Source organism: Mesoplodon mirus (genome assembly GCF_964341445.2).
Source record: "Mesoplodon mirus genome assembly, chromosome: 16".
In the NCBI taxonomy this organism is placed as follows: Eukaryota; Metazoa; Chordata; class Mammalia; order Artiodactyla; family Ziphiidae; genus Mesoplodon; species Mesoplodon mirus.
In genome coordinates, this window is record NC_138992.1 from 13,317,312 (window position 1) to 13,335,632 (window position 18,321).

The 18,321-nt window shown below is 47.2% G+C and overlaps 1 protein-coding gene across 4 annotated transcripts in view; it reads left to right on the forward strand.

Annotated features, from left to right (window-relative positions):
- The first annotated feature begins 12,660 nt into the window (after positions 1-12,660).
- Positions 12,661-18,321, forward strand: part of LRATD2 (LRAT domain containing 2) — an 85,868-nt gene continuing 80,207 nt past the window's right edge. The window contains exons 1-3 of one of the 4 annotated variants that reach the window (XR_014291663.1): positions 12,661-13,006; positions 13,539-15,951; positions 17,038-18,288. Coding sequence is in view for 1 of the 4 variants with exons in the window: in XM_082601819.1 (XP_082457945.1) it covers positions 13,635-14,567 (933 nt within the window). In the remaining 3 variants the exon portion in view is untranslated. Of the gene's footprint in view, positions 13,007-13,538; positions 18,289-18,321 lie in introns of those variants that run through there. The other 3 variants (XR_014291664.1, XR_014291662.1, XM_082601819.1) reach the window with 3 other exon arrangements.

Here is an 18,321-nt window from a genome sequence, read left to right on the forward strand (position 1 = left end):
TTATAGCCCCTCCGATTTGCAAAAGCTAGGTCAACATAGCTTCTGTAGTTATATTGTTGGCTCAGTCTCTAAATAAATATCCCTTGCCTGACATTCCCAACTGCTTTTAAGACTCTTAAGGTAAAGGCCCTATTCTACGCACTCATTAATCCAAATACTTCAGAAATGTTTACTGATCATCTACTAAGTTGTTCAGGAGCTGCTAGTTGGGGTGATGGGTCTGTGAGCTCCCAGAGGGCAAAGATCAGGTTTCAGTCCCTTTGTTCAGCAAGTAGGAAGGGTGGGTGACATAACGTAGTAGGTGTTCAGTAAGGATTCCTGGAACTGGACTGCCAGGCACAGCGGCTGACTGACAGGTGCACTGGTGCACGTTCAGCTCCAGCCACAGGGCCCAGGGCAGGGCTAGACTGAAGGTAAGTCCTCACCAGGTAAAGACAGAGCTCCATCTCACTCTTTACTCCACTCCAGTCAGATGACTCATTCAGTCAACTGGAAATCAACCCCTCATGCAATGAACTTTAGCGAACTTTATTTGTTCTCCTTACTAGGCATAACCGGCCCTTTCTGCTTTCCTCCTCTTGTGTTTTGTTTTTTCATTTCTCTTCCTTGACCCACTTTTACTCCATCAAGCTTCCTCCTGGTTCCACCTAGCACCTTAGCTTTGCAAACCTGAGCACATACCTGAAACCCAAAAATCACTTTTTTTTTTTTTTTTTGCTTTATGTGGGCCTCTCACCGTTGTGGCCTCTCCTGTTGCAGAGCACAGGCTCCGGACGCGCAGGCTCAGCGGCCATGGCTCACAGGCCCAGCCGCTCCGCGGCATGTGGGATCTTCCCGGACTGGGGCACGAACCCGCGTCCCCTGCATCGGCAGGCGGACTCTCAAGCACTGCGCCACCAGGGAAGCCCCAAAATCACTTTTTGAAGAGCTGTTTCTCTTGACACATACAGAATGAGAAATATCAGGCTAATCCAAAGAAGGACTTATTTACTCAGTACATACGTGTTAAGCATCTACTGTGTGTAGGATATGACATTGGACACTGAGGGTGTGACAGTGACATGTCAAAGTCTGGACTCCTGAAGAGACAGGCAGGCAATGATGAGCAAATAAGCAAATACCATCACTACTGTAATAGGCATTTGTAGGAAACAAGCAGGGGCTAAGGAAGAGTGAGATGGGTAAAAGCCTAGTTAACAAAGCTCGCTCTCTAAAGACTTGACTTGACTGGAAGCAGAAAGAATGTGAGGAATTTAGCTTTGTGAAGAGTGAGATGAACATAAACCAAGGACTGGTGTGGCCGAGGCATACAGGGCGATTGGGAAGCTGGCAGATAAGCCTAGAAGGATGGTGAAGACTCAGACTTATGAACGCATGCAAAGGCGATGGCTTCATCACCCACAGATGGGACCAGGGGGAGTGTGGAGCATGAAGACAGAGGAACTCAGCCATATGGCTTACTGTCTGGGCAAGGTGGGTAGCAGGAGGTTACCCCTACTCCATGGCACTGTCCTGTATAAGAATCTTGGCTCTGCAAATCACTAGTGGTGTTGCCATGGGCAAGATCCTTAAATGTGCTATTCCTCTGCTTTCTCGTCTGCAAAATGAGGATAATGATAATAATGCCTACCTCACAGGTAAGGATTAGAGGAGTGAATACATATAAAGCTCTTAGGGTGGTGCTGGATACAGTAAGCATCCAATAAATATTAGCTGCTACTATCTTGTTTCTTTGTTTAGTACCACCTTTATGAATTCTCTCTCATCTGAGGTGAGATCCTCAAGATGGAAGGTTCAGAAACCCACCTCTGCCAACCCACTGAAAATGGACTCAGCCCACAGAGTCAGACACGTAAAACCAGCCCCCTCAGCTTACCGAATGGCAAAAAGAACTGTAGTTACTAGGTCAATATGTCATCTTTGTAAGCAGGTCTATAGGGGCAGCAGAAAGCCTCTTAGAAGGTTGCTCGCTTGGCAGGGAGTAAAAGGGAGTTGAAGATGCTCGGTAATGCTAGGGGTGGAGTTCTGGCTCTGTGACAGCCAGCCTCTTCCACCTCCATCAGACTGGGAATTCCATCTTCACAGACCCCACTCTCAATTTTGTGCAGGGGGCTATCTGCTTTAACAGAAGTTGCTTAAAACACGTACCCCTGGAGCCTACTTTTAGCCCATTTGCCTCCTCTGGAGATTTACTGTCCTCCGGAGACAGGCATTCATCTTTAGGTACTGTCTCGGGCAACTTGGGCTACCATAACTAAATACCACAAACTGGTGGCTTAAACAACAGAAATTTATTTTCCTACAGCTCTAGAGCCTAGGATTCCAAGATCAGGGTGCTGGTTATATCAGGTTCTGTTACGGCCTTCTTCCTGGCTTGTAGATGGCCACCTTCTCACTATGTCCTCACAAGTCAGAGAAAGGAAGCTCTGGTATCTGTTCCTCTTCTTATAAGGGCACTAATCCCACCACAGAGGCTTCATCCTCATGACCTCATTCTAATCCCAAGTATCTCCCAAAGGCCCTACCTCCAAATACCATCACATTTGGGGTTAGGGCTTTTACATATAAATTTGGGGTGGGACACAAGCAGTATATAACAGGTATGTTAATCCTTTTGAGACTGGTTGATGCCTTCTGCATATCTTTGCTCTTATCCTCATAGGAAAGACAAACTCATTTCACTCTTGCCCTCAAGGGTCCAAGAGGTAATATTCTGAAGACAGAGACATAAAGTGTCATGGAAACAGCTAGAAGAGCCAAATGCAAGCCACACATGTAATTTAAATTTGTATAGTGGCCACATTAAAAAGAAGTAAAAAGAAACAGGAGATATTAATTTTAATAATATATTTTGTTCAGCCCAATAGATTTAAGATGTTATAATTTCAACATGTAATCAGTATGGAAACATTAGTAAGATCTTTTATCTTTTTTGTACTCATTCTTGGAAATCGATGTGCATTTTACATTTATGACACATTTCACTTCAGATGCTTAATAGCCACATCTGAGTACTGGCTACCATGTTGGACAGTACAGAGATACAATTTCATGGTGAACTTAGCTGTGTTACCTGGGCCCAACTACTTAACCCCCCTGAAACTCAACTGCTTAGTACAGTACCTGGTGTACCCTAAGCATTTAGTACATTTTAGAGTTCATTTTCTCATCTGTAAATTGACAATATTCCCGCACCATTAAAGCTGTTGTGAGGATGACTAGAGATGACCCACAGAAAGCCTTTTCACTTATTAATTTAACTACAACGTATTGAGCCTAGCACTGTTCTAGGAGGTCGGGAGAACCCAGTAAACAAGACAAGGATCCCTGATTTCATAGCATGTATTGTCTAACTGGGAGAGATAATAAACAAAAATAAATTAATAAAGTATAGAATACTAAAAGGTGATAAGTGAGTTGAATAAGTGTTACAGAAATAGAGCAGGAAAGAGGATAAAGGGTATTGTGGATGACAAATGTCACCTGCCATATCAGTAAACAAAGGCTGTTTCAGCCATCAAGCCATCAGCCACTGCAATCACCCTGACTCTGCACCCTGAGGGGATTCAGGATGGAAAAAAAAGAAAAAAGATACTGACCCTGGATAGTTAAGGTGCACATCAAAGGAATGATTTCCGTGAGCCCAGACTCTTGCATCTTCCCATACATAGCAAAATGCTAAATTCATTCACTTGAGATGTCTGGTTTTTCTTTAATTAACAGTAGTCATCTTTTGATGTTCTGACTACCTGGTTTCTGTTGCAAAAGCTCCTATCTATCTTGGTTCTTCCTTTACCATTTTTGTAGCCGTCCCTCAGAGCTATCTGAGCGGCTGCCTCCCAGACTTAAGTTCTCAGCAAGCCTGAGGAATAAAACATAATTCTCAACTTTCAGGTTGTGCGCTTTTCTTTTTCAGTCGACAGTATGTATGGGAGGACATTTGAAATTTTAAATAGGGCTCTCGGGGAAAGCTCACTAAGAAGCCAACATCTGAGTCAAGACTAAAGAGCACACCGTGAAGATATCTGGGGAAAAGCGTTCCAGGCAGAAGGAACAGCAAATGTTGAGGACGTGGGGGAGAAGCATGCCAACCATGGGGGAGGCAGAACCAGGGGGCAGTGCATCTGGGGGTGTGAGCGATGGGGCATCAGACAGGGAATGAAGGAGGCAGGCAGGGCTGTGGGGCTATTTCAGGGACTGATACCGAGCAGGACCCTGTGCGGCTCCTGGGCACAAAGCCTTTCTGTGTCCCCCATTTCTTTGATGACCAGAAACAGGCTTTATTCAGCCTCCATGACCCTCCCTGAGTTCCAATGGGCAAGTTCAAGTAGTTGTTAATTAGGGAAAGGAGGGGATGCAGAGACAGGAGAGGAACAAACAGTCAAGAGAAACCATAGTGCAGCCTTGGGACGAGGTCCTGGTTCCCCATCAAGGGATGCACACAACAACATCTTTGAGCTGTTTTGCAGATACTGAAACCCCCAGCAGGTGGGAGAAGTTAACAGTTAATGGTTAAGGACAGTCTGCTGCCCACAAGCACGGAGACCCCAGACTGGTTGGAACCAGAAGGTTGATGATGCCGACTCCCACTTACCTCACCACCAAACCATCAGGAGAATGTCCACCAGCTGATCACACCCTCTTTGAACCACTCCTATAAAACTCCTCACTACCCCCCCTGGGTTGGGACACACAGTTTCGAGGGCAGTAGTCTGCTGTGACCCCCCTTGCCTGGCAAAGCAATAAAGCTAATTCTTCTCTACTTCACCCAAAACTCTGTCTCCAAGATTTAATTTGGTGTCGGGGTACAGAGGCCGGATTTGGCTTCAGGACTTTGGCTTTTCTCCATGGGAGACAGGGAGCCATAGGAGAGTTTTGAGCAGACCTGGCTAGGTTTGCTGTCTCACAGGATTCCTGGGGGCTGCTGTGTTGTGAATAGACTATAGGGGGGTGAGTCCTTCATCAGGATCCCTTGGCCCCAGGCCTAGAAGTGGTTTGGGGAAAGCAGACAGAAACTGACCAACAAGATTTAGTGAGCCCAATGCCCCCGTTACTGGGGGGTGGTCCCCCTAATCTGTCCTGCACAAAGCCGCGCAGAACACCATCTTCCTCTCTCTTGTCGGAGCTCTTCTTCCCTGGAAGCATGAAGAATGGCCAAGGAAAGAAAAGGACGTTGGGTTTGCTCTGCCGAAGCTTCTCCCTCGTTATTGACAGCCTTGTCTCTTCCCTGAATAGCTCATCCTCCCCTTCTTGCACAAAAAGTGCAAAATAAGAGTCTTAGAATTTAGATTTTTTTTTTGAAATCCCTACATTTGGATTTGCAGATATGCCAATATTTGGATTTGTAGAGCTGTAATTTAAGCTAGTCTCTCCCCTGGAGCCACCTGGTGAAATGCATCTTTCATGAGGCTTCTGCAGGAGCCCAGCTACAAGCTCAGACTCCCGGGCACAAATCAAACTCTGGTTCAACATCAACAATATAATGCCAGGGGTCTCCTAAAACAATATAATGCCAGCTTCCAGGAGGCACAAGCCTCGGTGTTTTCCAACCGGTGAGCCCTCTTCCAGGAAAGGGTTAAAAGCTTCCTCACAATTTAGGCACAGGATTAAAGCATGGAGAGCTGAAGGTCTGGGGTGGGTGACAGCCCCAGACCACTTCTCAGGGCATCTCCTCCACATACCAAACCACAGGGCAGACCAGCTCTTGCCCAGCCTACTTGAGAGAGCCTGTTCTGGGGATCTGAGGGGAAAAGGAAATAAAATGCAGAAGCCATGGAAAAGGATGACACTCAGCAGCCTCTGTGCACCCTTCCTTAATCTGAAGATGGAGGAATCATTCAGCCAAACTGCAAAACTGTTTCTGCAGGTTTTAAAGCCCAAGACAGGCTGGGAGGGTGAAGAGAGAGGGAGCAGCTGCAGGCCAGGCCTCACCTCCTGGAAAGAATCCAAGTAAAAAAAGAAAAAAAAAGAATGAATTCCAAAAGCATGTAATATTTATTGTCTCTTTTACTGGATAACCCAGTTTGCCTAGCTGCTGCTGTTTGCATAACCTCGCCTGGAGATGGCGACCCTTTATGAGAGTGAGGTCTGGACTAGAACACCTCACTCTCCTTTCTCCCCTCCCCCTTCCCTGCTCCACCCCCAGCAATATCCCCAATCGGCTCAGGGGCAGAAAAAGCAATGACCAAGATAGGGAGCCACCAAGGTAGGGCAGCCAAGTGTCCCAGTTTGCCTAGGACATAGGACTTTCAGTGTGAAACCATGATCATCCTGGGCAAACTGTGACAAGTTGGTCACTCTACATCCAGAAGACAAAGCAGCCCCCTGGTCCTCAGACTGGCCGGTGTGTGGATGAACAACACACATGCTGGTACTCCTGAGGCAGCTTGACATGGCATGAAAAGTATGGCCTTGGAGCCAGCCAGATTTGGATTTGAATCCAGCTTCTCCCACTGACAATCCATAAGATGCATACTCCTGAGCCTTTGTATTCTTATCTGGGAAATGTAAAGAAACAGGATTGGTATGGAGATTTAGTAAGCTGACGCCCGTAACAAATGGTTATTCTTAGGCTCCCCATATTAAAATCATCATCTGGCTCTAACACGGCCCTAACCTAGGGTTTGGTGGGTGTAAATAACACGTGGCATCTACACAGTCTTTAGGATTTTCGAGGTGCTTCCACATACACTGTCTCATATGATGATTCCCAAGTGAGGCAAATAGTATCATGAGCCCCACCTTAGAATTTGGAAAAGGAGGCCCAGAGCAAGTAAGAGACGGCTCCAAGGTCATGAACCTGGCAAACAAGACGCCAACCCAGGTCATGTGTTTTCATTCTGCTACCACTCACTTTCTATGTCTCAACAGAACCCCAGCTGTGGGTAACAGGCACGGGGAAGTCTGGAAGTTTCCCAACATAACATAAGGAAGTTGTGGAGGAACCTGTTTTCCAGCAAACTCACTCAGCTATCTGCCGTTGCCGTGAGCCTGGGGCCCAGCCCTGGGAACAGGCAGAGCTCCAGACTGCCTAAGCAGATAACCCTGCCCTCCTGCTCTTCTTTTGTACATTCTTGGGCCGAGCCATTTAAACCGAGATCTCCACTACGCCTGCAGAGTCGGGGGCCAATGCCTTGTCAGGTAGAAACATCTATTCTCGATTATTCCCCTCTGCTCTGGACAGGAATACTGTGAGAGTAATTAACTGGCATTCAACACAACTTGTTTTTATCGAGTGCCTCCTCCAAGGAGGTGTGTGGAATGTGACACTTGGGTCACTGCTCGGGGAGGATGAAGCTACAGTATGGCTGAGAATTCAAATCTAACGTTTGAATTGAATCTAATGGCTGCTCTTGGGGAAGGTGCCTTGGTGGCTTTATCCTTTGTTCAGAAGGCTCCATCTGCAGGGAAGGCCTTTCCTCCCTATGGCCTGGTCATTTATAGGACCTGCTTCCTCTCTCATCCCTTTACAGTCCATTTCCCATAGGGCAGTCAGAGTGACAACCCTAAACCCCCAAAGCTTTCCCATGGCTCTAACTGCACCCCCTTATCACATACCTTCTCACCGACTGTGCTCTAGTCGCAACCTTTTTTTTTTTTTTTTTTTTTTTTTTTTTTTTTGCGGTACGCGGGCCTCTCACTGTTGTGGCCTCTCCCATTGCGGAGCACAGGCTCCAGACGCGCAGGCCCAGCGGCCATGGCTCACGGGCCCAGCTGCTCCGTGGCACGTGGGATCCTCCCGGACCGGGGCACGAACCCGTGTCCCTTGCATCGGCAGGCGGACTCTCAACCACTGAGCCACCAGGGAAGCCCTAGTCGCAACCTTTTATCCCCCCTTTTTCCTAAACACTCCAATTCCTTCTCACCTCAGGCCTTTGCTCTTGGTGTTCCCTGTGGAGGGAATGCCAAGGTCACCTCCTTCTCATCCTTCAAGTCTCAGCCCAAGTTTCACTTCTTTAGGAGCCCATCTCTGACCATTTTATCCAAAGTAGGCCACCTCACGCCTGCCACCCTCTCTGTAGCCACAGTTATTCAACCCCATTACCCTAGTCTATTTCTTTATGGCCCTTATCGCTCTCAGAAAGGAATATACAGTTACTTAAACTTATCAATTGTCTCCTCCTGTCAACACATAAAAGCCATTAAGAGAAAGGACTTTGTCTACTGAGTCCGTGGCTTTTTATCTCTGGAGCCCAGTAAAGCCAGACACTCAAATATTTGTTAAATATTGAAGAATGTATTTGTCTCTATTTAAAACAAAGTGGCTATGAGCACAGGCCTTGAAGTCAAGCAGACCTGTGAGATCTTACCAGCTGGAAGAAGTCACTTAGCCTCTCTAAACTTGATTGTCTTTTATAACAGAATTAGAAGCTCACTCAATGGTAGATGTCATTGTTAATTTTAGGGTTGTGTTACCCCCACTAGTCCAAGCCCCTGATGGCAGGCACTTTAACATTCACCTTTGTATCTACATGTCTTGAAACTTCCCCTCAGCATCCTCTACTTTCCCTTCCTGTAGGACATGTCACACTGTCTTAAGGAGTCTATATATTTCATGGGGACATGAATACCTACAAAACCTAACACAGTGCTGTTGTACTTGTAGAATAAATGTGTGGTGTTTAAGACTAACAGGTACCTAGCAGGTCTTCAAGAAATATATTTTGAATCAAGCTCTCTTTACTATTATTTTTTTATTCAAGTGTAATTGTTTTACAATGTTGTGTTACTTTCTGCTGTACAACGAGGTGAGTCAGCTATATGTATACATATATCCCCTCCCTCTTGGACCTCGCTTGCATACCCCCCATCCCGCCCATCTAGGTCCTCACAGAACACCAAACTGAGCCCCCTGTGCTATACCGCAGGTTCCCACTAGCTATCTATTTTACACATGGTAGTGTATTTATGTCAAACCTAATCTTGCAATTCATCCCACCCTCCACCCTCCCCCCCAAGGAGTCCACACATCTGTTCTCTACATCTGCGTCTCTATTCCTGCCCTGGAAATAGGTTCATCTGTACTATTTTTCTAGATTCCACATATATGTGTTAATATACAATATTTGTTTTTCTTTTTTTTTCCCCATCTTTATTGGAGTATAATTGCTTTACAATGGTGTGTTAGTTTCTGCTGTACAACAAAGTGAATCAGCTATAAATATACATATATCCCCATATCCCCTCCCTCTTGAGCCTCCCTCCCACCCTCCCTATCCCACCCCTCTAGGTCTTCACAAAACATCCAACTGATCTCCTTGTGCTATGCAGCAGCTTCCCACTAGCCATCCATTTTACAATTAGTAGTGTATATACGTCAATGCTACTCTCTCACTTCATCTCAGCTTCCCTTTCCCCCTCTGTGTCCTCAAGTCTGTTCTCTATGTCTGCGTCTTTATTTCTGCCCTACCACTAAGTTCATCAGTACTGCTTTTTAAGATTCCATATGTATGTGTTAGCATACAGTATTTGTTTTTCTCTTTCTGACTTACTTCACTATGTATGACAGTCTCTAGGTCCATCCACGTCTCTACAAATGACCCAATTTCATTCCTTTTTACGGCTGAGTAATATTCCATTGTATATATGTACCACCATGAGGTATCACCTCACACCAGTCAGAATGGCCATCATCAAAAAAAAATCTACAAACAATAAATGCTGGAGAGGGTGTGGAGAAAAGGGAACCCTCTTACACTGTTGGTGGGAATGTAAATTGATACAACCACTTTGGAGAACAGTATGGAGGTTTCTTAAGAAACTAAAAATAGAACTACCATATGGCCCAGCAATCCCACTACTGGGCATATACCCTGAGAAAGCCATAATTCAAAAAGACACATGCACCCCAATGTTCATTGCAGCACTATTTACAATAGCCAGGTCATGGAAGCAACTGAAATGTCCATTGACAGATGCATGGATAAAGAAATTGTGAATCAAGCTCTCTTTAGAAAACATTTTAAATATATGAATTAAAGAATAATACCAGATGCTATGTGACCAAGTGCTGACTTACATATAATCAAGTGATACAATGTATAATGTAGAAATTTGATGGCAGAGGTGGCCAACACAGAGGCTCCCAGGGCCAGTCAAGGAACTAGTAGGTGAGGTGGGTAGGACAGGGACTGGGGCCAACTGGAGGCTACATCTCATCTCCAAGGCAACCACTGCTCAGCTGCAGCTTTTTGTTGCCATCCTGGAATGTGGGCCCTATGGTCTCATACATTAGCACTTTCAAGTGAATCTGAAAATCTCAATTTTTATGTGAGATTTCCCAAGTCTCCAAATTATTGACAGTTAATTTAAATTTATTAAACAAGCATTTGAGATGAGCAAAGCATGTTTGGGAGCCATTCTGTAAACTATGACCAAGAGCCCTGGGGGATCAGATGGAGGCTGGGCCATAAACAGGCATTCATGGAAGAAGTTACGTAGGAGACAGGTTATCGATATGTCCAAGAATTCCCCTAAGGCGTCCATCAAGCATTTATTGAGTACTTACTGAGTGCCAGGCATTGGGATATAAAAATGACTCAGAGCCTGTTCCCTCTGAGACTTTATAGTTGATCAGTTCAAGAACTGTTGTTGAACAAGAGAGGCCGCGACAGTGAGAGGCCCGCGCACTGCGATGAAGAGTGGCCCCCACTTGCCACAACTAGAGGTAGCCCTCGCACAGAAATGAAGACCCAACACAGCAAAAATCAATCAATTAATTAATAAAAGAAAGCTGTTGTATGTAGAAAAACTTAAAAAAGAACTGTTGTTGAGCCACAACCGGGTACCTGAACAGAGCTCATAAAGGCAATAGGCTAGACACCTGGACAACAAGGTGTTGTTTCCTTACTCATCAGATCTGTGCCTCAGAGTGCTGGCAGCAAACTCATACTACTGTGTCCTTCTATGGATTCTCCCATCACCAGGCAAACTACCCAGTACCACCTAGGGGCAAAGTGGCCTACCACAGCTGATGGTAGCAGAGGTTCCCCAGCCTAACAGACATGGGATGACTTGCCATTGCCTCTCTCAGTCTAAACCCCCTCCCTCCCTGTAAAATGGGCATCTACATGAGCTCACATGCTAGTGGCAAATACTAGTCAGGTAAAACAGCAGCTCCCAGAGCACATGTTACCAAAAAGTCCATGGAGGAGACTCATCTGGTCACACATGCCTAAGGTTGGTCAGAAAATACTTAACCTATACAGCAGACATACAGAAGTCTCTTTTTGGTCTAACTTATACTGTGATCTTAGACTTGCTGAAGGACTAACTTCCATCACAGCCCTGCCAATATTGATTGTTGGGGCTCAAAAGTACATAAGTAGATTAATTTCTTTTTTTTTTCCCCTCAAACTAAAAAGGATCACAGTGGTGTTAGTATATTCCTGTTTCCACTGGTCGGTATACACACTGAATAATAGTGTTACCTGGAAAAACAGTGAAAAGAAACAGTGATGGAAAACAGGGTAGAGGAGGTCTTGAGTTGCATTCTTAATTCCACCAAGAATTACTTTGGGTGTTCCAGTGTTCCAGTGAAAGTCTAAGCTTGTTTATTTTCATCCCTCCACCCCGACTTCAATCCATTATTAAAAAAAAAAAAAAAAAAAAAAGAAAAACCACTTTGGTAGCTTCCATCTTAGGTACAAGAAACAAAACCAACAAAGAGGAGAGAGGGAGGAACTGTCCTCTTGTAGTGGAGGTTAATAGGCAATACTAGTCTCCTGTCACTAAGTCAGCAGGAAGGAAATATATCCACCGAGGGCCTCTGCTAATATGTTCTTAAAGACAATTAGGCAATTCCTACATCCTCTACCCCTAAAATAAACAAGCAGAGCCGAATGCTTTCTTTCACTATCCCATGTATGAACTGGTAACTCTCAGAACAACAATGGAGGTTATGAAATCAACTTTGTACTAACTTCGAGGGACATTATTAAGAGCCCGGGTCTTGGAACCAAGTCAGTAACTAACTCTTCATTCTGTTTTATACTGTTTCCTTTCTGTGAAATTTTTTTTTTTTCCCTATCTGAAAGTTTCACAGGGCGTATTCTGGTAATACCTCTAAACGGAAGCACTTCTCCAGCTGTCCTAGTACAAAATTCTCTTCTGTGACCTTTGGCAAGAAATCGGTTCTAGGAAAGAAAAGAAAGAAGCAAAGGTTTGTTTGCTTTCTAATGACTGTTCCTCCCTCTCCAGGTACTCTGGGGATGAAGAGGGGAAGGGGAAATGGAACACCAAACTCTTAATCCCTCTCTCCTTTCTACACTGGCAGGTGGCGTTTGCTTTCCAACTCCATTTTAAAGCTCACCAGCTCCGAAAAATACGACCTGAGCAAGCAGCGAGGACTTCACAACAAGGTCTTGCTCTAAGAAGGTAAGCAAGGATCCTACCGGTTAGGCGCAAAGACCGCCAGTCCAGTCGACCCGTCGGTTATTTACCGGCGGGATTTAAACCCGCTCCGGAGCGGGGGCGTGGCCTGGGCGGAGCCCCGTGGCCCGTGTGGGCGGGGCGGAGGCGGGAATGCCTGAGGCTCAGCGCCGTGCAGGAAAGACCTGGGCTCCGGGAGCGAGCGCCTGTCTCTTTAAATGCCAACGGCTGCTCTCCCGCCCTGGGAGCCCGGAGCCGGATCTACAATCCCGTCTCTCCCGCTCCGGCGCTTGTTGCTCGCCCGGCCCGAGCGGGAGCTGCCGCCGCGGGGCACCAAGGCTGCTTCCTTCTCCTCCTTCTAGGGAGCCCCCCCCCAAGAGCAGGTTGAAGGGGAGAAGCGGCCCCAGGCGGAGGGAAGGGGTGCTGTGTGAAGAGGCGCCGCTCCCCACCTTCAAGTCTTGAGGCGCTGCGTAGCCGCGGGGGGCAAGACATGCGCTGCTCCCCCATGCCCAGCCTCGCAGCCGCTGGCGCCCGGAGAGGAGAGACTGCGGAGCCCACACCTGCAAACTCGCCCTAGAAGTCTCAGGGTGCGGCGGGGGGCCCCTCCCAATTCCCCACGGCCTCCACCTCTAGGCGGGTGAGTTTGCGCAGGTAACCGGAGCTAGAGGGCGGGCGCGCGGGGGGAGGGGCGGGCAAGACGGGAGGAGAAAGCACCGCAGGTGAGCCAGGTAGGGCGGCTCACCTGCCCGGGCCGCGCTGCGGGGTCCTAGCCGGTTTCCTCAGCGATGGATGGGGGGATGTCTCTGGGGTAACTTAGGACCCTGAGGTGAAAGGAGGGGGCTAGGAAAGGGGAATTAAAGTTTCTTTTCCTTTCTCCCTCCTGCTTGGGATTGGCAGGTAGGGCGCTGGCGGAAGCGGTAGGAGTCGCTGATGCAATGGGCTTTTGCCCGGGTGAGGTGAAGGGCTGGGGGCGGGGGAGAGCTGGAGTTGCCCGGCCTCCTGCGACCGTGACCCTGGAGGCGGAAAAGTGAGGAAAAGCTCGCCACATCTGAGACTCCCCGTAAAATGGCTCCAGGTGCCCGACACCCAACCTTTCTTCCTCCTAAGAACAAATCGCACGTTTCACGGAAGGGCTCCTACATGGCTTCCTTGCCTTCCTCTCCCAACAGGTGGTCTGAGCCCCTGTCCGGGGACCTGTGCCAATGACCCTAGTGGTGGTTTCGCTTTCTCCTCTCACGGCGGTGTGAACGTGTGTCCGCAGCGTGATGGGCAACCAGGTGGAGAAACTGACCCACCTAAGTTATAAGGAAGTTCCCACTGCCGACCCGACGGGCGTGGACCGGGACGACGGGCCCCGCATCGGGGTCTCCTACATCTTCTCCAATGACGACGAGGACGTGGAGCCGCAGCCGCCGCCCCAGGATGGCGGTGGCGGCGGTTTGCCCGACGGCGGGGACGGGCTGCCGCTGCCCTCGCCGCAGCCCTATGACCCGCGGCTGCACGAGGTGGAGTGCTCCGTGTTCTATCGCGACGAGTGCATCTACCAGAAAAGCTTCGCGCCGGGCTCCGCGGCGCTGAGCACCTACACGCCCGAGAACCTGCTCAACAAGTGCAGGCCTGGCGACCTGGTGGAGTTCGTGTCGCAGGCGCAGTACCCGCACTGGGCTGTCTACGTGGGCAACTTCCAGGTGGTGCATTTGCACCGGCTGGAGGTGAGCAACAGCTTCCTGACGGACGCGAGCCAGGGCCGCCGCGGCCGCGTGGTAAACGAGCTATACCGCTACAAGCCGCTGAGCCCCAGCGCCGTGGTGCGCAACGCGCTGGCGCACGTGGGCGCCAAGGAGCGCGAGCTGAGCTGGCGCAACTCGGAGAGCTTCGCCGCCTGGTGCCGCTACGGCAAGCGCGAGTTCAAGATCGGCGGCGAGCTGCGCATCGGTAAGCAGCCCTACCGGCTGCAGATCCAGCTCTCTGCGCAGCGCAGCCACACGCTCGAGTTCCAGAGCCTGGAGGACCTGATCATGGAGAAGCGGCGCAACGACCAGATCGGGCGCGCCGCGGTGCTGCAGGAGCTCGCCACGCACCTGCACCCCGCCGAGCCGGACGTAGGCGACAGCGACGCCGCGCGGACTACGCCGCCTCCCGGGCGCCCCCCCGCGCCCGCCCGGGAGGAGGGGGCCCGAGAGGCGGTGGTTCACTGACGGGCGAGCTGAGAGCGGAGCAGTGTGAGGGAGCTGTTTGTAGCAGCCGCTGCTCCCTCCCTCCTCTCACTCCCTCCTCCACCACCTTCTGGGCCCCATCTGGGCTCCTGGGCCATTTGGAAAACGGAGAGTTGGCGAAAAGCGCAGCCAGCTGTGGCTTGAGTTTGTTATCTTGGACGGAGGAGGAAGAGGGAGCAGGTAGGAGCACTTTGGCCGGGGGCGCTTCTGGGCTTCTTGCCCGCCGGCTCAATCTGTCTTCCTTTCCCGAGGTGAGGCACACTGCGGACTTGCCAGACACTTAATCCCTGCTGGACTTGGGTCCAAAAATCGACGCCTCTTATGCACTTAGGGGTGGAGAGAAGTTCAGAGTACCAATGCCTGCTGTTGCCTTCCGACCGCTTCCCCTCCTACCGTGGGCTTGCAGGATGCCCTGTAGTAAAGCCAGAGCAGGTTTGCGGTGGTGTTGCCTCGAAAGAGCAGTGTGAGGGATCCGGGAAGCTGGGGTGATTGATCTTGCGGTTCTCCTGGGGTGCAAGGCTGGTAAACCCAGGACCAGGTCTGGGAGCCGCAGACTGAAATCGAGCAGCCCCTGTGAAGTGTAGCAAGTAGTTGAGTAAACTTGGGCTACAAAACAAAGATTTTGCTCCTTGCCCCCTCCCCATCCCCAGGCGATTTGTCTTCTGGAGCTGGCTTCCAGCTGAGTCTCCTGGGCCATCGCCACTTCCCAGGTTACCTGTAAATCATTGTCAGGGGCCAGCTAAAGGAAGGATTCAATTTTGGTTCTGTTTTGCTGCCTTTGTTTCTCGCTTGCTATGGTAGGCACTTACAGCTGCGGTATTCGTTATCAAAGGAGGGAATAGCCCTTTGTGTCTCTGATCCAATTAAGCCTGCTTGGCCGTGTTCATCCCCAGGTCACACGGGAGGTTGGCTGCCGCCACCCCATAAGGTATCCACTACAGAAACAGCCAAACAGGGTTGCCCTGGCAGGAATCAGTCCGTTTCCTGTCCATTCCCCCACCTGACTCTCTTCCTGACTAGTGAAGGTACCTTTTTTTTTTTTTTTTTTTTTTAATTTAAGGCTTTGGTGTGGTGGTCCTGTGAATTTTTTTTTCCTTCACTGCCTCATCCCCCTCAGTTTTGTTTTGCTGGTGGTAAAATCTTAGGCTTGAGGCATATTTCAGTGATAGTTGTTTATTTTGCTAGCCACACTCGATGCAATTTAATTCAAGATGTAAAGTCTTGCTCTATTGCTGCAGTCTTCTTCTCGCTCGGAGAACACCCCTTCAGAATGCTTTCTCAATGAAGAGGGGTGACAGCAATCATAAATCAGTGCAACCTGGTGTCGTCAGTGCCAGATCTGGTGGCAGTCCTAAAGCATGGATTGGTGAGTGTGGGATCTGTCCGAAGCAGGATGGCTGATACTATTTGAATCTGCTGCTGTGTTTGCTTTACTCTGAGGCTTTAAAAAATGTGTACAATCTGTCCTTTGTTTTCGTGTGAGCTCTTTAATGATGTGTGCCCTTGATTTCAAAATCCTTCTCTGCTGCACATTGGTATTGCTAATGCTATCTCGAAAGTTGAGTAAAGTTTCTTTTTTTTCTCTTGGGAATCATTATAGATTACACTGAAAAGTCATTTTGTGACCCCATTCTTACAGCTGGAGTAGACTCATACTTGAGTGTTCCTCAGTGGTGGCCATCCTCAGGCCTCCTGCCTGGAGATCTTTAAATCAAGGCAACAAAACTTGAAGGATTTCCGTGTACACGTACTTTTTTTAAACTTGGGAATTTGAGGCCATAATTTTTAAAAGCCTAGACCTTTATAGCACCTCAACATGAAATTATTTCATGACAAGGGCATTAGCTATGTTCCCTGTTTTCACAGGAATCCCCAAACAGGTCCTGTCACTGTTAAAGATGAACCACACTCAGCCCTGGTCCAAGAATTTGGAGAAGTGTCAGTCTCTTGTTGGAAATGTTGATCTAGTTTTCTTGTTTAATAATCTCGCAGTTTTGTGTTTGTATTCTTTTGCTCATGGAAAAGCGGAGCAAGGTAAACGTGGGTAAAGACATTTAGGAGAGCCTTCTAGATTTGGATTGTCTTTTATGTTTAACACAATCAAGGGAAAGTTGCATGTAATGACATTGTGCAGACAGCAAGAGAGAAGAACAGAGCCACTGTCTAGCAGCTCTGGGCTAGCCAGCCAGCTCTCTTTTCCACTGCCCGGTCTCTGTCTCCCTCCTTCATCCCTCAATGGAAAGTGAATGTCATTGGTCACACCGAGGGACAGCAGTGACTCTGTTACAAACAGCTTTGTGAGAAATCTCAACTTGAAGGAAGAACTCCTATATAATCCATATCAGTAGTAGCATTCTCCCTCTAGAGAAGAGGTTTTTGATAACAGGGCTTGAAAATGATCTAGAAGAGGAAAGATCTACTCCAGATGCTGCTTTATCACGTGTTTTTACAGGGTACCAGAGACGTGAAGTACGTAATGCCTCGGAACAGTGATTCTGTTGGAAGTTTTATTAGGGTCATCATGCTTAAAGTAAAGCACCAACCAGCCACTGAAGGTTGCAAGGAAAGGGGACTGAATCAACTGTTGGCATCTTTCTTGAAGATGGCAGTGTTGTGGATAAGAGTTTTTAATGTCCAGGCAATGGCTACATCTGGCACTTTAAAATATATATATATATATATATATATATATATATATATATATATTTAATAATTTTTGTTTCTCCTTAGGACTAAGATTCTAGAACTGTTTTGTACTGTGAATTACGGATGCTCTTTGAAGGCAAGGAATATTGATTCTAATGTTCTTTAGAAGCTCTGGCAGGGATAAGCAGGACAGCCAACTGGAACGGATGCTAAATATAATCAGACAAATTATATTTTCTTACTTGAGCAAATATTTTATTGAGACTGCTTATGTATGGCAAAGGAGCCTACAACTTCAGCTACACAACTTTTTATATTGACAGAACTCATACTTTTTGTAGTTTTATTCTACATTTAATTTAAAATGACTTTATAGCACTAACAAGCCTAGCAGAAGACTTTACTCCAGACCTTCAAGGAAATTTTTAGTTTTTATGAAAAATGACACTTCAGTAGTTAAATTTCTCATGTCTTTGCTGCTTCTGGCCCTAAGAGCACCAGTCGACAACACCATAACCACATGGAAACATATTTTTGGAAGCAAAACTTTAATTTTCTACAACATATGCTATGGAGAGTGAAGAAAATTTAAGGATTACTTGTTTTCTATTTTTTTTCTCTTAACAAAATGGAATCCACTGTGTTGAAGACTCTTGATATTATGTGATTGTCTAACCATTGTTTTTTTGTAAATTAAAATAAAATCTAGTGTGATCATCATTGAAAGGATTTGTTTGCAAAGTTACATTTTATTTGTGAAATTTTTTTTTTAATCAGGGTAACTATAAACTTGACTGGTTTATTCAGCTTTTCATTATGTTTTCTTAGCGATACTTGTGACCCATGGAGAATTACACTGACTAACTTGATAAATTTCATGTATTTTATTTCCTAGTGAATTGTGTAAACTTTACTTTTGTTGAAGATTGTATGTTAAATCAATGTTACGTTCTCACACCACTTCTTGAGAAGGAGGTTCCGATTTGAAATTGTATCATTTCCTTCAAAATGAAGGGCAAGTGCTTAGTAAAATAAAAGATTGATGACATCTTTTAAACCATTTCCTCTTCACTATGTCTTATTGCAATAG